General features: G+C 47.9%; 1 protein-coding gene across 2 annotated transcripts in view; it reads right to left on the reverse strand.

Annotated features, from left to right (window-relative positions):
* Positions 1–269: 269 nt before the first annotated feature.
* Positions 270–14,054, reverse strand: part of usp32 (ubiquitin specific peptidase 32) — a 54,662-nt gene continuing 40,877 nt past the window's right edge. For both annotated transcript variants that reach the window (XM_056373950.1, XM_056373951.1), the window contains exons 17-34: positions 12,854–13,008; positions 11,701–11,782; positions 11,498–11,572; positions 10,693–10,831; positions 9,738–9,843; positions 9,460–9,633; positions 8,534–8,708; positions 8,281–8,432; positions 7,661–7,772; positions 7,390–7,574; positions 7,120–7,304; positions 6,679–6,765; positions 6,301–6,421; positions 5,679–5,870; positions 5,362–5,587; positions 4,703–5,154; positions 4,533–4,625; positions 270–4,348 (exon numbers count right to left, since the gene is read on the reverse strand). In XM_056373950.1, coding sequence (XP_056229925.1) covers positions 4,175–4,348; positions 4,533–4,625; positions 4,703–5,154; positions 5,362–5,587; positions 5,679–5,870; positions 6,301–6,421; positions 6,679–6,765; positions 7,120–7,304; positions 7,390–7,574; positions 7,661–7,772; positions 8,281–8,432; positions 8,534–8,708; positions 9,460–9,633; positions 9,738–9,843; positions 10,693–10,831; positions 11,498–11,572; positions 11,701–11,782; positions 12,854–13,008 — 2,885 coding nt within the window. In that variant the 3' untranslated portion in view covers positions 270–4,174. The remainder of the gene's footprint in view (positions 4,349–4,532; positions 4,626–4,702; positions 5,155–5,361; positions 5,588–5,678; positions 5,871–6,300; positions 6,422–6,678; positions 6,766–7,119; positions 7,305–7,389; positions 7,575–7,660; positions 7,773–8,280; positions 8,433–8,533; positions 8,709–9,459; positions 9,634–9,737; positions 9,844–10,692; positions 10,832–11,497; positions 11,573–11,700; positions 11,783–12,853; positions 13,009–14,054) is intronic.

The raw sequence follows: 14,054 nt of genomic DNA on the forward strand, positions 1-14,054 counted from the left end.
ACTACTTATTGAGAAAAATGTAACTTCAATATCATAATTGTCATTTAATGTTGTGTGTTTGTCACTTGCAGAATTATTAGAGCACAAATGGAAATATTGATGGATGTTCAAAATTAGCATGTTAGCACGGCATTTTCTGTCATCTAAGATTTGACGTCTTAACAAAGACGTCAAAATAAAGGTTTTGGACCAATCCACGTCCGTCCTGCAGCCACACCTCCAACAGGAAAGACTCAGGACACAAATGAAACCGCGCGTCAGTCTGCCGCCATCGTTTCCTCTGCAGAATTTAATTGTTGCTTGGGTATTTTGTTACAGATCAACGGTATCACTCCATATACAACTACAAGTACAGTATTTTGTACAGTTCATATTCAAATACATAGTTTTCATTGGCTTATTTACAAAACACATTTTTTTTTTTTTTATGTACATGTTTTCATGTCAGTGCAATGTCACTTTCTTTCAGCAAACACTTTACAAAAAAAAGTTCTTTAAATTAACACGTCCGGTTCAGATCCGACAGGAACGAACTTAAATAAAAAGAGGCTACAGACACTGACGGACAGCTCAGTAGTAGATTGCATCGCCTGCAACACTGAACTATTCTTGTGGTGGGGTGGGGGGGAGCGAGGGGCGGGGCTTCCGGACACAGGTGGGGGGGGGGGGTGGGGGGGTGTTTCAGATATTAGTTTTATAGGATCTGTGTTCGCCCGTCTTCAGCGTCACAGCTCAGTTTAGAAAATCTTTGTTCCGGGATTCATGAAACTTGTGCTGAAATTAACCCCGACTTTTACACAGTTCGAGCTACAGGTGTGGTTAGCTTAGCATCACACGTAGCACACGTTCGAGGGCACATTCACAGCCACAGAAGAAGAAAATAAGTTGACGGCTATTGCACCTTTAAACCCACAAAGTCCTCAAGAGACAAATCCTCTAAAACTTTCCCTTTGAGCCACGAGATGACAAACACACACTGGACGTCGTCTGCAGCTCGGCGCGACGGCGTCTGCAGCTCGGCGCGACGGCGTCAGGATGGAGGAGGAGAAACAAAGAGCCGGGCAAGCGAACATAAATATCACTCGTATGTACATTTCCATTTGTTCAACAAACGTTCTCTTTGCAAAAAGGAAAATAAAGTTTCATTCAGTGACAGACATCCGCCATGACGCCATTAACGCCATCAACGCCATTAACGCCATCAACGCCATCTTCTCATAAATACAGCAGCTAAAAAAGGAGGCGAACACAAGAAGACAGAGCGGGAAACCATCAGAGCCACCGAGCGTCTGTTCACAGTGATTAGACTGAACCCTGCGCAGGAGCAGCTCACTCACACTCTCTCTCTCTCTCACACACACACACACACACACACACACACACACACACACACACACACACACACACACACACACACACACACACACACACACGTCTCTGCTGCTGTTTGTTCATTTCACACCTCAACACGTCAAACCTTCAGGTAAAAACAGGAACCGAGTTCAGATTCAGATCAAAGACAAAAAGAAAGATTTTCTACATGTCGGGTCCAGTGATGTCACACATCTAATAAACAGTCCGGGAGCCATTTGCACCAAAAACCCTTAAGTTAAGACTTTCCTTAAAGTCTGAGTTAAGGTTTCCTTAAAATAAAAACACCATTAAGTTTTCTCCTTAAGGTTTCCGTGAAGTTCCCGCCCAAACAACAGGAGGACGAGACACCGTGCTCCTTTAATGCTGCCGGCTTCGTTTGACAACAGATAGCAACAACGGTCTCCATGGAAACAGTAGAATTTTACTACTGTAAAATGTCTTTCACTGCTGTAAAATACTTTTTTATCCTAACTAAGGAAACCTTTTTAAGAGATTCCGTCCGTCTCCCTTAAGTAGCTCAGCTAAGGAGAAATTAACCCTTAAGTAGAAAACTTAAGGTGTTTTATGCGACCGACCCCAGACGCCAAACAGTGACCTTAAACCATGTGGTGACACAATGTGGGTCTGAGATTACTGAGTCATGCTTTCATGTTTAAAATGGAGTTTAACAGTTAAATTATCTATTAAATAAATATTTATTCATTGATCATTTAATATTGAAAATGTTCTGAAGACAACTTGAAATGTTTTGGTTCCCTGTTGCCAACATTTCCACCAGGAGTTCATTGAGTTTAATTTGAACACCGTCTCCGTTTCCCCGGTAACTAAAAATCACACCTCCATCACCTGCTTTCAGGAAACAACCAATGGGACCAATCAGGGCGGGGTTAACCCCTTATTATGGCGCAGGGGAAACAGTGATGCAGCAGCCGCCGCCCGTTCAGTTCATGTTATCACTCTAACCGTTCTTTAAAATGTGGTTTCAGAGACACAGACCACAGAGCTCGTGCTGCCGCCGACATGTTGTGGCCTTTAAAGAGTAACTTAACACCTTCTGTTCAAGAGGAACTCCATGACCTCAGCTGAGTCTGAGTTAATGAACAAACAAAGAAAGAAAGAAAAAGAAGAAACACGTTTGAAATCCGGGGGAGGTGGAGTTAGGAGGAAGTGATCTTCTACAGCCGCTAACACACCTGAACATCCAATCAAACTGCTGGCAGTTGAGTCTCATTTTGGTTTGGCGCTCGCGGTCTACGACTGGCCACGCCTTCGTAGGACACGACCCCTGAACCGGGACAGAGCTGATCTGATTCCCGCTGTCGTGGTGAGTTCAGGGGAGTTACGTTACTCTTTAAATGTTATCATGTGATTCTCCTTATAAAGGATTTATAAATGGCTCATTAAGATGTTATTAACACTTTATAACTCATCAAGTTACTAATATTTATAACTGGAAACAGGAGCCTTATAATAAAGTGTGAAATCATCATTTATGAATGAGTTACTATAAGGCTCCAGTTATATTTGAGCTATATATTAATTAATTAAATATTAACTTGATTTTGCCAAATAGTGAGCCTGGATCAATGTGTGAAAACTGTTAGAACTTGTTTATGATTTATAAAGTGTTAATAACCTGATTATAAATCCTTTACAAAGGTGAACTTATTGTGAAGTGGTGCAGATTTTGTGATGTCAGTGAAGGGATCTCCAGCGTCCTGACCGTTCCTGCTCTCTGATTGGCCGAGGGTGAGAACATCAGCATTACATCTGATCCCCCCGACCTGACGCGGCTCCTGAAGCCGCCTTAAAACAATAAAAATAAATCTCTTTTTTTTTATAAAAACAAGAATCAAAAAGAAAAACAACATGAGAAGTTTACTGTGTTAATCATGGCACTGTGCTAAGCTAACCAGGCTAACCAGGACACACACAGGTCCACACACACACACACCTCTGGTTTCTGATATTTGGCAGAGTTTTGGCAGAAAGTGCCTCGTTTCCTGTCGACATCAGGACCTGTGTGAGTCTCCTACGAGGAGGGGAGGAGGTTGTTTATTTTTTCAAGGTTGGGGGGGGGTCCTGAAATGTGTGTACCATGTCTCCTACACAGGAAGGAAGCATTTAATTATTATTATTGTTAATATTATTAATACTGTCACAGGGTTTCAGGGTTGTTGGCCGACAGACTGCGAAGCGATGAGGTAGCGTGTGACTGATATTTTCATCCTTAGTGAAACTACCGCTAATAAAAACCTTTGGAGAACCATTTTTTAAAACGTCACGGCGACCTGCGGCGTCCAACGTGACGTCATCACACAGGTGCCGTCTAACTGTTGGGCATCCGTTGGCATCAGATCTGAATCTGTGTCCAATCGTTACGCCTGGAGCTGATCATGTGACCTCAGGTGAGGTAACACAGGTGAGCTCCAGGAGTAAATGTTTGTTTCATTCTGACATCACAAGTGATCAACGCACAATAACGAGGCGACATCACTGCAGCACGTATGTTGTATGTTACATGTATGTTATGGCGAGGGGGAGGGGTTTGTTTTGTCGGGCTCAGCAAAGTGCACCAATGTAGTGCTTTCACCGGGGCTTCGTCGTTGTCTTGGCAACCTTTGCACTGGTCCGTGTAGAAAGTGCTGCGACGCAGAGGGCGCAGTCTGACTCTGGCCGTTAGCAGTTCTCTTCAGAGCGGTCTGAACGTCTGGCTCCGCCTCCCGCTCGGAGCAGCAGCAGCAGCAGGAGGGGGAGGGGGAGGGGGGGGAGGGGGCTGATGGAAGACGACGACGCAGGGTCACTGGAGGACACAGTATTTCTTGTAGTCGGACTCAAAGTCTTCGTCCATGCTACTGGTGTCGGCCATCTTTTTGCCGTCGATCTTTGGCAGGAACTGGGAGTAGTCGACGCCCTGCTGCTCGTAGAAGAGGATGTAGGCGGAGTCACTGTCGACCTCCTCAGAGTGCACTTCCTGAGGGGGAAGAAAAAAACGTGTAGTACTTGTTTCTGAAAGAGAGGCATAGGATAGGATATCTTTTAAAGGCAGTGTGTGTGTGTGTGTGTGTGTGTGTGTGTGTGTGTGAGATGTATAATTCTTTTTCTAAACCAAGTGAATATGTTAATGAGGCTGATAAGTGGACCAGGTTCAGTCTCACCTTGCAGCTGCTGTCGTTGTAGCAGTACCACTTGTCGTTGGGGTTTTTGGCGTACGTCACGTAGTGGCCGCCTCCCATGATTCCTGAATGGCACTGAGGAGAGGGACAGAGAAACAGTCAGACTGGTGTCAGGCGGTGGCGTTCAGACTGTGTGTGTGACGGCGACTCACTGATATTGCATAGAGGTTGTAGATGGCGTCCAGACACATGTTGTCTCTGTGCTGCAGCAGCGAGCCGTCGGGGTCCATGCCGCTCTCCAAGCTGCAGTCGGAGCTCAGCCCGTTACTGTCTCCGTTCACCAGCACCACGTCACAGTGGCTGCTGGACGCCTCCGTGCTGCACCAAGACTCTGACGTCATCGCCTCTCCCGATCCAGGAAGACCCGCCCCCCCTGCTGCTGCCGCACTTCCCTCTGTGTCCGTCTGCGATGCGTTCTCCCGCGGCTCGGCCTCAGGGTTCGCCGCTACGTCCAGGTTCTCCTTGCTGTTGGAGAGGCGGTGTCTGCTGCCCAGCTGAGGCAGGCGTAGCCGGCCCGGCTTGCGGCCGCCGCTCTTTGGGCTGCCGGAGGGGCTGCTGGTCCGGCTGAGAGACGGCGCCGACTTCCTGCTGGTGGCCGGCGAGGCTGTGGAGAGAGCAGAGGGTTAAAGACACATCATCTACAATTCAGTCCAATTATTTGAAACTAGATTCTGACAGGTGAATGTTTTGACCACAGTTGAAGAAGTTCTGTCGAGGTGTAAGTGAGATATCGTGTCCACGAGAGAGAGACGGACGGACGACCTGACAACAAAATGGCTGAATAAAGAAAGACGAGGGGCCGCATGTGTACCTTTGTTGAGGTTGCAGAAGCCGGCGGGGGCAGAGACGGAGGACAGGTTGTCCTCTCCGACCCTCAGCAGGTCCTCGCTCTCGCTGCGGGAGTGGAGGCAGTGCTGCTCCAGGTCTCTGGGCGCCAGGAAGGCGCTGGGGTCGAAACTCTCCCGCGGGAACTTGACGATCTTCTGGGATTTGATCCAGCGACCGTTGACGAACTGGAAGCGCTTCAGGTGGACGATCTGGAGAGGAGAGCACACGTCACACTGAGGACCGCGCTGACCAAAGAGCGCTACACATAAACACTCCCCCCGACAGTCTGCGACCACTGACCAGGATGGGGGGCAGCCTCCACAGGTCCAGCTTCTTGGTGGCGAGCCGGTGGGTCTTGCACTTGGAGCAGTAGTAGAGCTCGTCCTCTCCCAGCTCCTCCTCGCTGGTGAAGGCCTTCAGACAGCTGTCCAGGCTGATGGGCTCGGCCTGCGCCCGGCGGGACTGCTCCACGCTGCAGTGCTCCTCCACGATCTGCAGGGACACGGGGGGGGGGGGAAATACTTCAGCAGACACACACACACACTCAGTGTAACTCAGCCCGTCTCAAAGCAGCTCGCTCCACTCTGGACTGGAGTGTTGAGCGGCTCACCGATGACCCCGTGTGGTCAAACCTGGAGCTGCAGGCGTTACTGTCCCGCACTTTGCTCTCACCTCAACTCTTGATGCACAATAACACACGGACCAACAGATGAAGTCATGAATCTGAAATCTCACTGACAACACCATCCCTGTGTTTCCTCAGTTATTTTCCAGCAGGTCGTTTTGTTTGTACAAGACGAGGAAACGAGCTTCTGCTACAAGAGCATGAAGGGCTGCACATGAAGCATGGCCAATAACCTCAGAGCTGTGTGTGTGTGTGTGTGTGTGTGTGTGTGTGTGTGTGTGTGTGTGTGTGTCTCACCCTCTCCTGGGAGGTCTGGTAGCGGAGGTGCAGGGCAGTGGGGTCCCAGTCCACAGCGATGTAAGCGTTCCCGACAGAGGCTCTGTCCTCAGAGCAGTCTATCATACAGCCTCGACAGAACCTGGACACACACACACACACACACACACACACACACACACACACAGACACACACAGACACAGACACACACGCACACGCACACGCACACACACACACACACACACACACACACACACACACACACACAGATTTTACTTTGTTTTCTGTTTAAGACAAAAATCAAATCTTACATTTAATATCTGATCATATATTTTCAGGGCACATGCTCCTCACTGAACTCTCATCTCTACCAGGTGTGTCACTGTCGACTTTCTCACCTGTACCAGGGACACCAGGCACAGGAGTTCCCGTCCTTCCCCACCACCCGCAGAGTGAAGGGGTACTGGTATCCCATACTGTCATCACTGCAGGAAACACAGAGAAGAGTCAACTCCTCCTGCTCAGACTGTGAGGTCACTTCCTGTTCGTCCAGTCAGAGAAGACATTAAACATTTGTGTGAAGTCTTGAGTAATGGCTAAAAAGTGTTTTGTGAGGTCACCATGACCTTTGACCTTTGACCACCAAAATCTAATCAGTTCAAACTGAAGTCCTAGTGAACGTTTGTGCCAAATTTAAAGAAGTTCCTTCAAGGCGTTACTGAGACCTGAAAACAAAATGGCGGCTGTGACTGTCGTCGGCGCGGAGGAATAAAATAGTTCCGGTCAAGTTTCAAGCAACAGAATACACAAAGAAAGAAGTCAGAGGACTGTGGGCCTACCAGTCCTGGGCGTGGTTACTCGCTTCCTGCGGGGGCAGCGGGCTGGCGAGGCGGGACACCTGGATCCAGACGGCGTCGTACAGGTCTTTCTTACTGGTGTGGACCGTGCAGGGAACGATGAGGGGCATCCCGAACAGACTGGGCCGGTTCTTCTGAGACGACAGGAAGTAGAGCTCCGTACGCATCTGCAGGTGAACACAGACACACGGAGGTCAGGTCACAGGCTGCGACCAGCCGGGACTACTTTTTCTACGCGGCGTACTGTCTCACCATCTTCCTGTGCATGGCGATGATGTAGCCGATGAAGGGGCTCTCCTGCACCGGGGTCAGGTGTCCGTTGGTGACCCCGTTGGCGACGGGCGTCTCTGGGGTGGAGGGCACCAGGCTGCTGGGGCCTCCGTTAGGGATCAGGACGGGCTTGTTGCTCAGATGTCCGTTAGCTATCGGGGTGACGTCTGAGGAAAGAGACAGGGCTGTAGGTGAGGGTGGGTTCTCAGACAGAATTATGGGTAATATAAACACAGAGAGCAGGTGAGCTCACCTGTCAGTGTGGGGGAGCTCAGAGAGGTGGGCGACCCCGGCACCGGGACCTCGAACGCACACAGGAAGCCGTTAACGGACAGACGCACCTTCTGGTTGTCCTGAGGGAAGTTCTGATCACAGAGGATTTATACGTCAGACTGAGAAGCAGAGGTTCATTTCAGATCAGGTGAAGTTACAGGTGAAGTTACAGGTGAAGTTACAGGTGAAGTTACAGGTGAAGTTACAGGTGGATGAAGGTGGTTGATGAAGAAGAAGCAGCCTGAAAACTAATACCAGCTAAAGATGAATTTATTTTATTTGTTTTTTTATATGTAATGATGCCCCCCACACACACACACAGACACACACACACAGACACACACAGACACACACAGACACACACAGACACACACACACACACACACACACACACACACACACACACACACACACACACACACACACACACACACACACACACACACACACACACAGATGAAGTGAATGTATTTAGTGTTTCTGGAGGTTAAACAGTTTGTGTTGACGATGTGAGTGAACTGAAGCTTTCATGGTGACGGTGCTGTGGAACCAGGAGAGACGTCTCCGTGTCTCCAGCTGTGCGAGCTGCAGCCTCAGTACCTTGATGTTGGAGGTGTGGACCTCGGCCAGGAGGATCTGCTCCGGTTTCAGACTGCACAGTTCACTCAGCTGCCTCTTCAGTCCCGTGTACTTCTCGTCCATGTTGAGCCTCAGGCCGTAGCGCACGGGCGTGGACCCGTCCAGTTTAATGACTGAAAACACAACCAGGAAACAGGAGTCAGGCTCCGTGGTCGTTACAAAACAGGAAGTGAGTCTCAGAGTCTTTGTCCCCGTCCTCAGGTGTCCTCCTCACCTGTGATCTCCAGGTGCATGGAGCTGTCCATGGGCAGCGGCAGAGACAGGAAGTTGAAGGGGTCGAAGCGAGCGCTGATGTGGCCGCAGGTCTTACACTTCACCTGAGACTTCAGCTGACCGTGGAACAGCTCCACCACGATGGAGCGGTTCCTGCGCAGGTGGTTCTCCCACGCCTGGACACACACACACACACACACACACACACACACACACACACACACACACACACACACACACACACACACACACACACACACACACACACACACACACACACACACACACACACACACACACACACAGAGCGGTGAGATCAGGACAAACAGAGCGTCGATACATCATCACCAGATTAAATGAATCTGAGCTGATGCACCGACTGTTACTGACTGTTACTGACTGTTTCTGACTGTTACTGACTGTTACTGACTGTTACTGACTGTTTCTGACTGTTACTGACTGTTTCTGACTGTTTCTGACTGTTTCTGACTGTTACTGACTGTTACTGACTGTTACTGACTGTTTCTCAGAGCAGCAGATCGATGTGTATTTGAAGTTTCATGTGTATTTTGTGACTGAAGCTTGTAACTTTCTCCATGTTTCTATAAAGCAGGAAGTTGATCTTCAGGTGTGACCTCTGGGGGGGCGGAGCCTCCTGGAGTCATGAGTGTGGTCCAGGCTAAACTAGCATGCTAGCGTCTCATTAGAAGGATTGTTAATGTGCAAGCTCGTCATGTGTTTCCATGGATACAGAGCAGAAGAAGCTAACGATGACAGATGTGTTTGTGTCTCCTGATGAATGAGAAACCATCTTCCCGACTCTTCAGCTGCTAAATGTTCCGCCTTGTTCACGAGTTATTAGGAGCCTGTCTGAGCGACACATATAACACATATACACAGTATTTGATGAGCAGTGTGACCTCTGACCTCGGAGGCCACCTCCCAGTCCGGCCGGCCGTCGCTGTCCTTCAGCTCCACGTAGGGTTTCTCGTGGACTCGGTTCAGATCCTCGTGCAGACCGTCCAGCAGGAAGGCGAGCAGCTCCTGGGAGTCCTGCTGCTGGAAGCCGTTGAAGCGCGGGGCGTACTTCGCTATCGTCCACTGGAGAGGAAGTGATGACATCACAAACAACATTAACTTTACTTTCATTTCTTAAAGGCACCGGACCAATAAACACACAGATAACAGTGTGTGACAGGATTTACTCTGAGTTTGAGCGGCGCCACGTTCTTCTGCGTGCCGCTCCACAGCTCCATCACCAGGTCGCCGTAGCACTTGGCCATGTGACCTCGCATCCCGATGGGGTTGGTTCTGTGGAAGCACCAACACGGGTCAGATAAAGGTCAAGGGTCAACTGCATGAAACACCTTCAGTTAAGATTGTCCTAAAAGTCTGAGTTAAGGTTTCCTGAAAATAAAAACTGTTGCACAAAAAACCTTAAGTCTTCTCCTTAAAGGGTTTTCTCCTGATCTTAGTCTGATGCTAAAGTCAGTTAAACTGCTGCAAAAACCTTAGTGACTGAGGAAACAGTTGTGATCAATGAAGAGGGTGAACGACCCTGAAGGAGCCTCCACCAGAGGAATTGATTTATTGATTTCTGTCTATAGATCTGATCAGTTTGTGATCTGATCACAGATCAGCTGCAGTTCATGACGCTCTGTGGTTTGATGCTGTGTGTTGATGTGATGTGTTGTTTGATGTTCTGTGGTTTTCCAGTCGATCACTGGTGAAGTATTTCACGTCGATCGATCAGCTGTGTGAGTGTCAGACGCTCTGACCGTCCGCTGAACACTGTGCTGAAGTTTCCATGACAACGACAACAGGAGGAGGACAGTGTGTGGAATAACAGACACGACCCATGTCAGGATTCAAGCGTCCCTTCAATATGAGGATCAGCATATAAGCATATGTTATCTTATGTGTATTAACGGTCTCCATGGAAACTGTAGAATTTTACTGCTGTAAAATCTCTTTCACTGCTGCAAATGCCTGAACGTTTTTCCTTAACAAAGGAAACCTTTTAAGAGATTCTGAGCAACACCCTTAAGTAACTCCCTCAGCTGAGGAGAAATTAAACCCTCTAGTGTCAGACTTAAGTAGAAAACTTAAGGTGTTTTGTGCAAGACTGAAACCGGAGCGACGCGGCGTCTTGAACGTCACCTGTTGAGCTCGTACAGGTGTCTCCCTGAGATGAAGTAGTCTGTGAGCGGCTTGGTGTTGCTCACACACTGGATACTGGAGTTCATGAAGCAGGTGTTGCCAAGGTTACTGAGACCAGTGGCTCCTTTCTCCGTAGGAACTGGGAAACAAGGACACACTGGTCAGACCTAAACAACCTATTGAGTAACTTCCACTAACAGCTGTAATATATTTACCTGCTGCAGATATGAGAGAAAATATTAAAAACACTTTTAGAACTGCTCTGGAAGAATCAAAATCCTTTTTGGATGAAAAACCTGCAACTTATGGACTCGGAAACAACACGTCCTCTTTCTCATTAACATGTTATTTTATATGATACAGAGAAATGTCAATAAATAAGAAAAGATTTCTAATTTTGGTTCGTAGTGAACAAACGATCTTTTGTGAATCTGCAGCAGCTGCTCAGTGATTCAGGCTCTTGATTCAGTTTCCTGCTTGTCTTGTATATTCATGTTAATTAACTCTGTGGACCTGGATGTTTTAAAAGTGTCTTCTGTGGTTTATTGATCTCACTGGTCGAGCGGACTCTTCAAATTAAAAGCCTGTTTTGTTTTTTTACCAAAATCAACGAATCAATTACAAACTTTCCTCCTGCTGAAGCAGCTTCTCTAAAACACTGAGTCAAAGGTGAAATAGTGACTTAAAGAAATGATTTTTACATCTTCAACAAACATGGAAGAAAACAACACGTCCACGTAGAGTTTCAAGGTGTTAATCAAGGTGCAAAACATCCACCAATCAGCTGTTCTGCTCATGTTCTCACCTTTGTGTCTGTCCATCTTGCTGCTGTTGGCGATGAAGGACATCTCCTCGGGCCAGCTCATGTCTTTGTTCCGGACTGTGAGGAAGAGGAAGACATTTCACGAGCCGTCATTCAGAACGACCTGTTACCACTGATTATCTGCTCGTTACGGATCAATTACAAGTTCATTATAAACGGAGGCGGAGGGGGGAGGAGCTTCATACCTTCAATGACCAGCTGCTGCTCGTCCTGGATCTTCAGACTCTCCAGAGTGTGGTCTTCATCGTCCAGGAGGGTGAGGTAGTTCTGCAGAGCGACGAGAGGAGGAGTTACTCATCAGGCTTTATTACGACTAATTAATAATAATAATCACTCTGTTGTCGCCCGAGGGCGCTGAGGACAGGACGTCCGGTTCAGTTTGCGTTGTGATCCGAATGAAGATAATCCGTGTTCTGATGGTCAGTCTACGACATGTTGGTCACACGAGAGAGCGAGAGGGTTTTTATTCACCTGCAGACGCTGTCAGAGCCCAGAGGTCTGCAGGTGACTCACCTGGTGCAGCGCACAACATTAAGGTTTAGTCCTCAGTGCAGAGACCTGGGTTTGAATCTGACCTATGACCTTTGCTTTGCTTGCTCTCTCTCTCTCTCTCTGTCTGTCTCTCTCTCTCTGTCTGTCTCTCTCTCTCTGTCTCTCTCTCTCTCTGTCTCTCTCTCTCTCTGTCTCTCTCTGTCTCTCTCTCTGTCTCTCTCTATCTGTCTCTCTCTCTCTCTCTCTGTCTGTCTCTCTCTGTCTCTGTCTGTCTCTCTCTCTGTCTCTCTCTGTCTCTCTCTGTCTTTCTCCGTCTCTCTCTCTGTGACTATCAGAATAAAGGTAAAAATAAGAAATCCTTCCTTTCTGCGGACGATGTGGAAACATCTACACGCTGCACTTTAATGGATCTTTATTTCATTATTATAGTATTTATTTCTTATTGATTTGAAACCTTCTGAAGAACTTAAAGTCTCGTTTGTAGCAGCAACTTCAATAAAATGTTTGTTTATTCTTTAGGAGAAGTGGCTTCATGTGAATTTCTTGTCAGTTTGTTGCTGGGTTACAATCACACCTTTATGTTTACAAGTTAAATTCATGATGTTCTTCATGTCTTTTTTTTTTAAAACTGAGGTTTGTAGTGAAATGTGAGTTCTGTGACCGTGACAACCCCCCACCCCCACGGCACATCATCACTGTGTAGCCCTGAGGGTCCGTGCTGTAGGACGGCCTCTGTGGCAAAATGTGTTTAATTATTTTAGTGTGTATTCTGCTCATGTGACATCCTCCTCCTCCTCCTCCTCCTCCTCCTCCTCTTCCTCCTCCACTGTGACCTGTGTGTCCCACCTCACTGTTGTAGAGCCACAGCCTCATGTCCTCCTCCTTGATGCGGAGCCTCTGGGACAGGTACAGGTGGATGTCCTTGATGGTGGCCATGCGGCTGAAGCAGCCCGTGTACGCCAGCACCCTCTTCAGAGGAGCGTTGGGGGACGGCACGTTACCTGTGAGGTCACACAGAGACGACCAATCACTGAACACTGACGCCGGTTTTTCTCCATCAACAGTAGATTTGAAAATCCTTCTGTGTTTTAAAAACTGTCTCAAGTCGAATCGTCTAGAGCTGATCTGTTGCTATGGCAACCGAAGCTCAAAGATGCAAACGATGACTGAGGTGTATCTGTAACAGCAGCGTTGTGTCGACTGAGGATTAGTTGTAAGGAAGCAGCAAGAAAAGGGCGTGTTCTGTCAGTCCGTGCAAACGTGATTGGTCAATCAACTCAGTGAAATCAAATACAAACCAATCAATATTAGTCCTGTTAAATCAATACAGAAGCTTCACCTGGCTCACGTTGATTACTGACAAAATGAATCATTTTAATGTCTGATTTTTGCGAGTGTCAATCAGCGTCCTGCAGCCGCATCCATCACAGACTCTGCCGTTCACTCATGACCTCTCCTCTGCACCGGACCTAATCAAATCTATTCCCGATACTCAGCCACGCGGCGGGAAAAGGTGTCAGCGCTCCGCAGTGACACGCTGCTGCTCGGACTCGGAGTCACGATGGGAGGCCGAGCTCCACCGGGGATCAGGTCTGAAAGCTGATATGTTGACTCGATTAGGAGCGGCGCTCTGCTGCTGAGAGATGACCACGTCCCAAACCTGATTACACTCAAGTGTCTGTTTCTTCTCTCGCTGAGAGACGCTTAAACTTTAATAATGAACATGAGTCAAGCTCAGCTCCAGTTACTGGACTTCATTGCTGTTTGTCCATCTGTATGTTCATTATCTATCTTTCTACAGACGCATCAATACTGTTGATATGAAACTGCGTTTGTCTCTCAAACAGCGAATATTTGATTTTATCCTCTTTTGGTTTCGTTTTGCGACAGTGTTGATTGTTCTTTTGCGTCAGAGCGGCAGCCATTTTGTTTTCAGGTCGTCCGTCCGTCTCATTCTTGTGGACGCGATATGTTCGTGCCAGACGTGAAGAAGTTCCATCAAGGTGTTACTGACAGACGGACAGACGGAAAACAAAATGGCTGCCTC

This window comes from Seriola aureovittata, chromosome 4, assembly GCF_021018895.1.
Source record: "Seriola aureovittata isolate HTS-2021-v1 ecotype China chromosome 4, ASM2101889v1, whole genome shotgun sequence".
Classification (NCBI taxonomy): Eukaryota; Metazoa; Chordata; class Actinopteri; order Carangiformes; family Carangidae; genus Seriola; species Seriola aureovittata.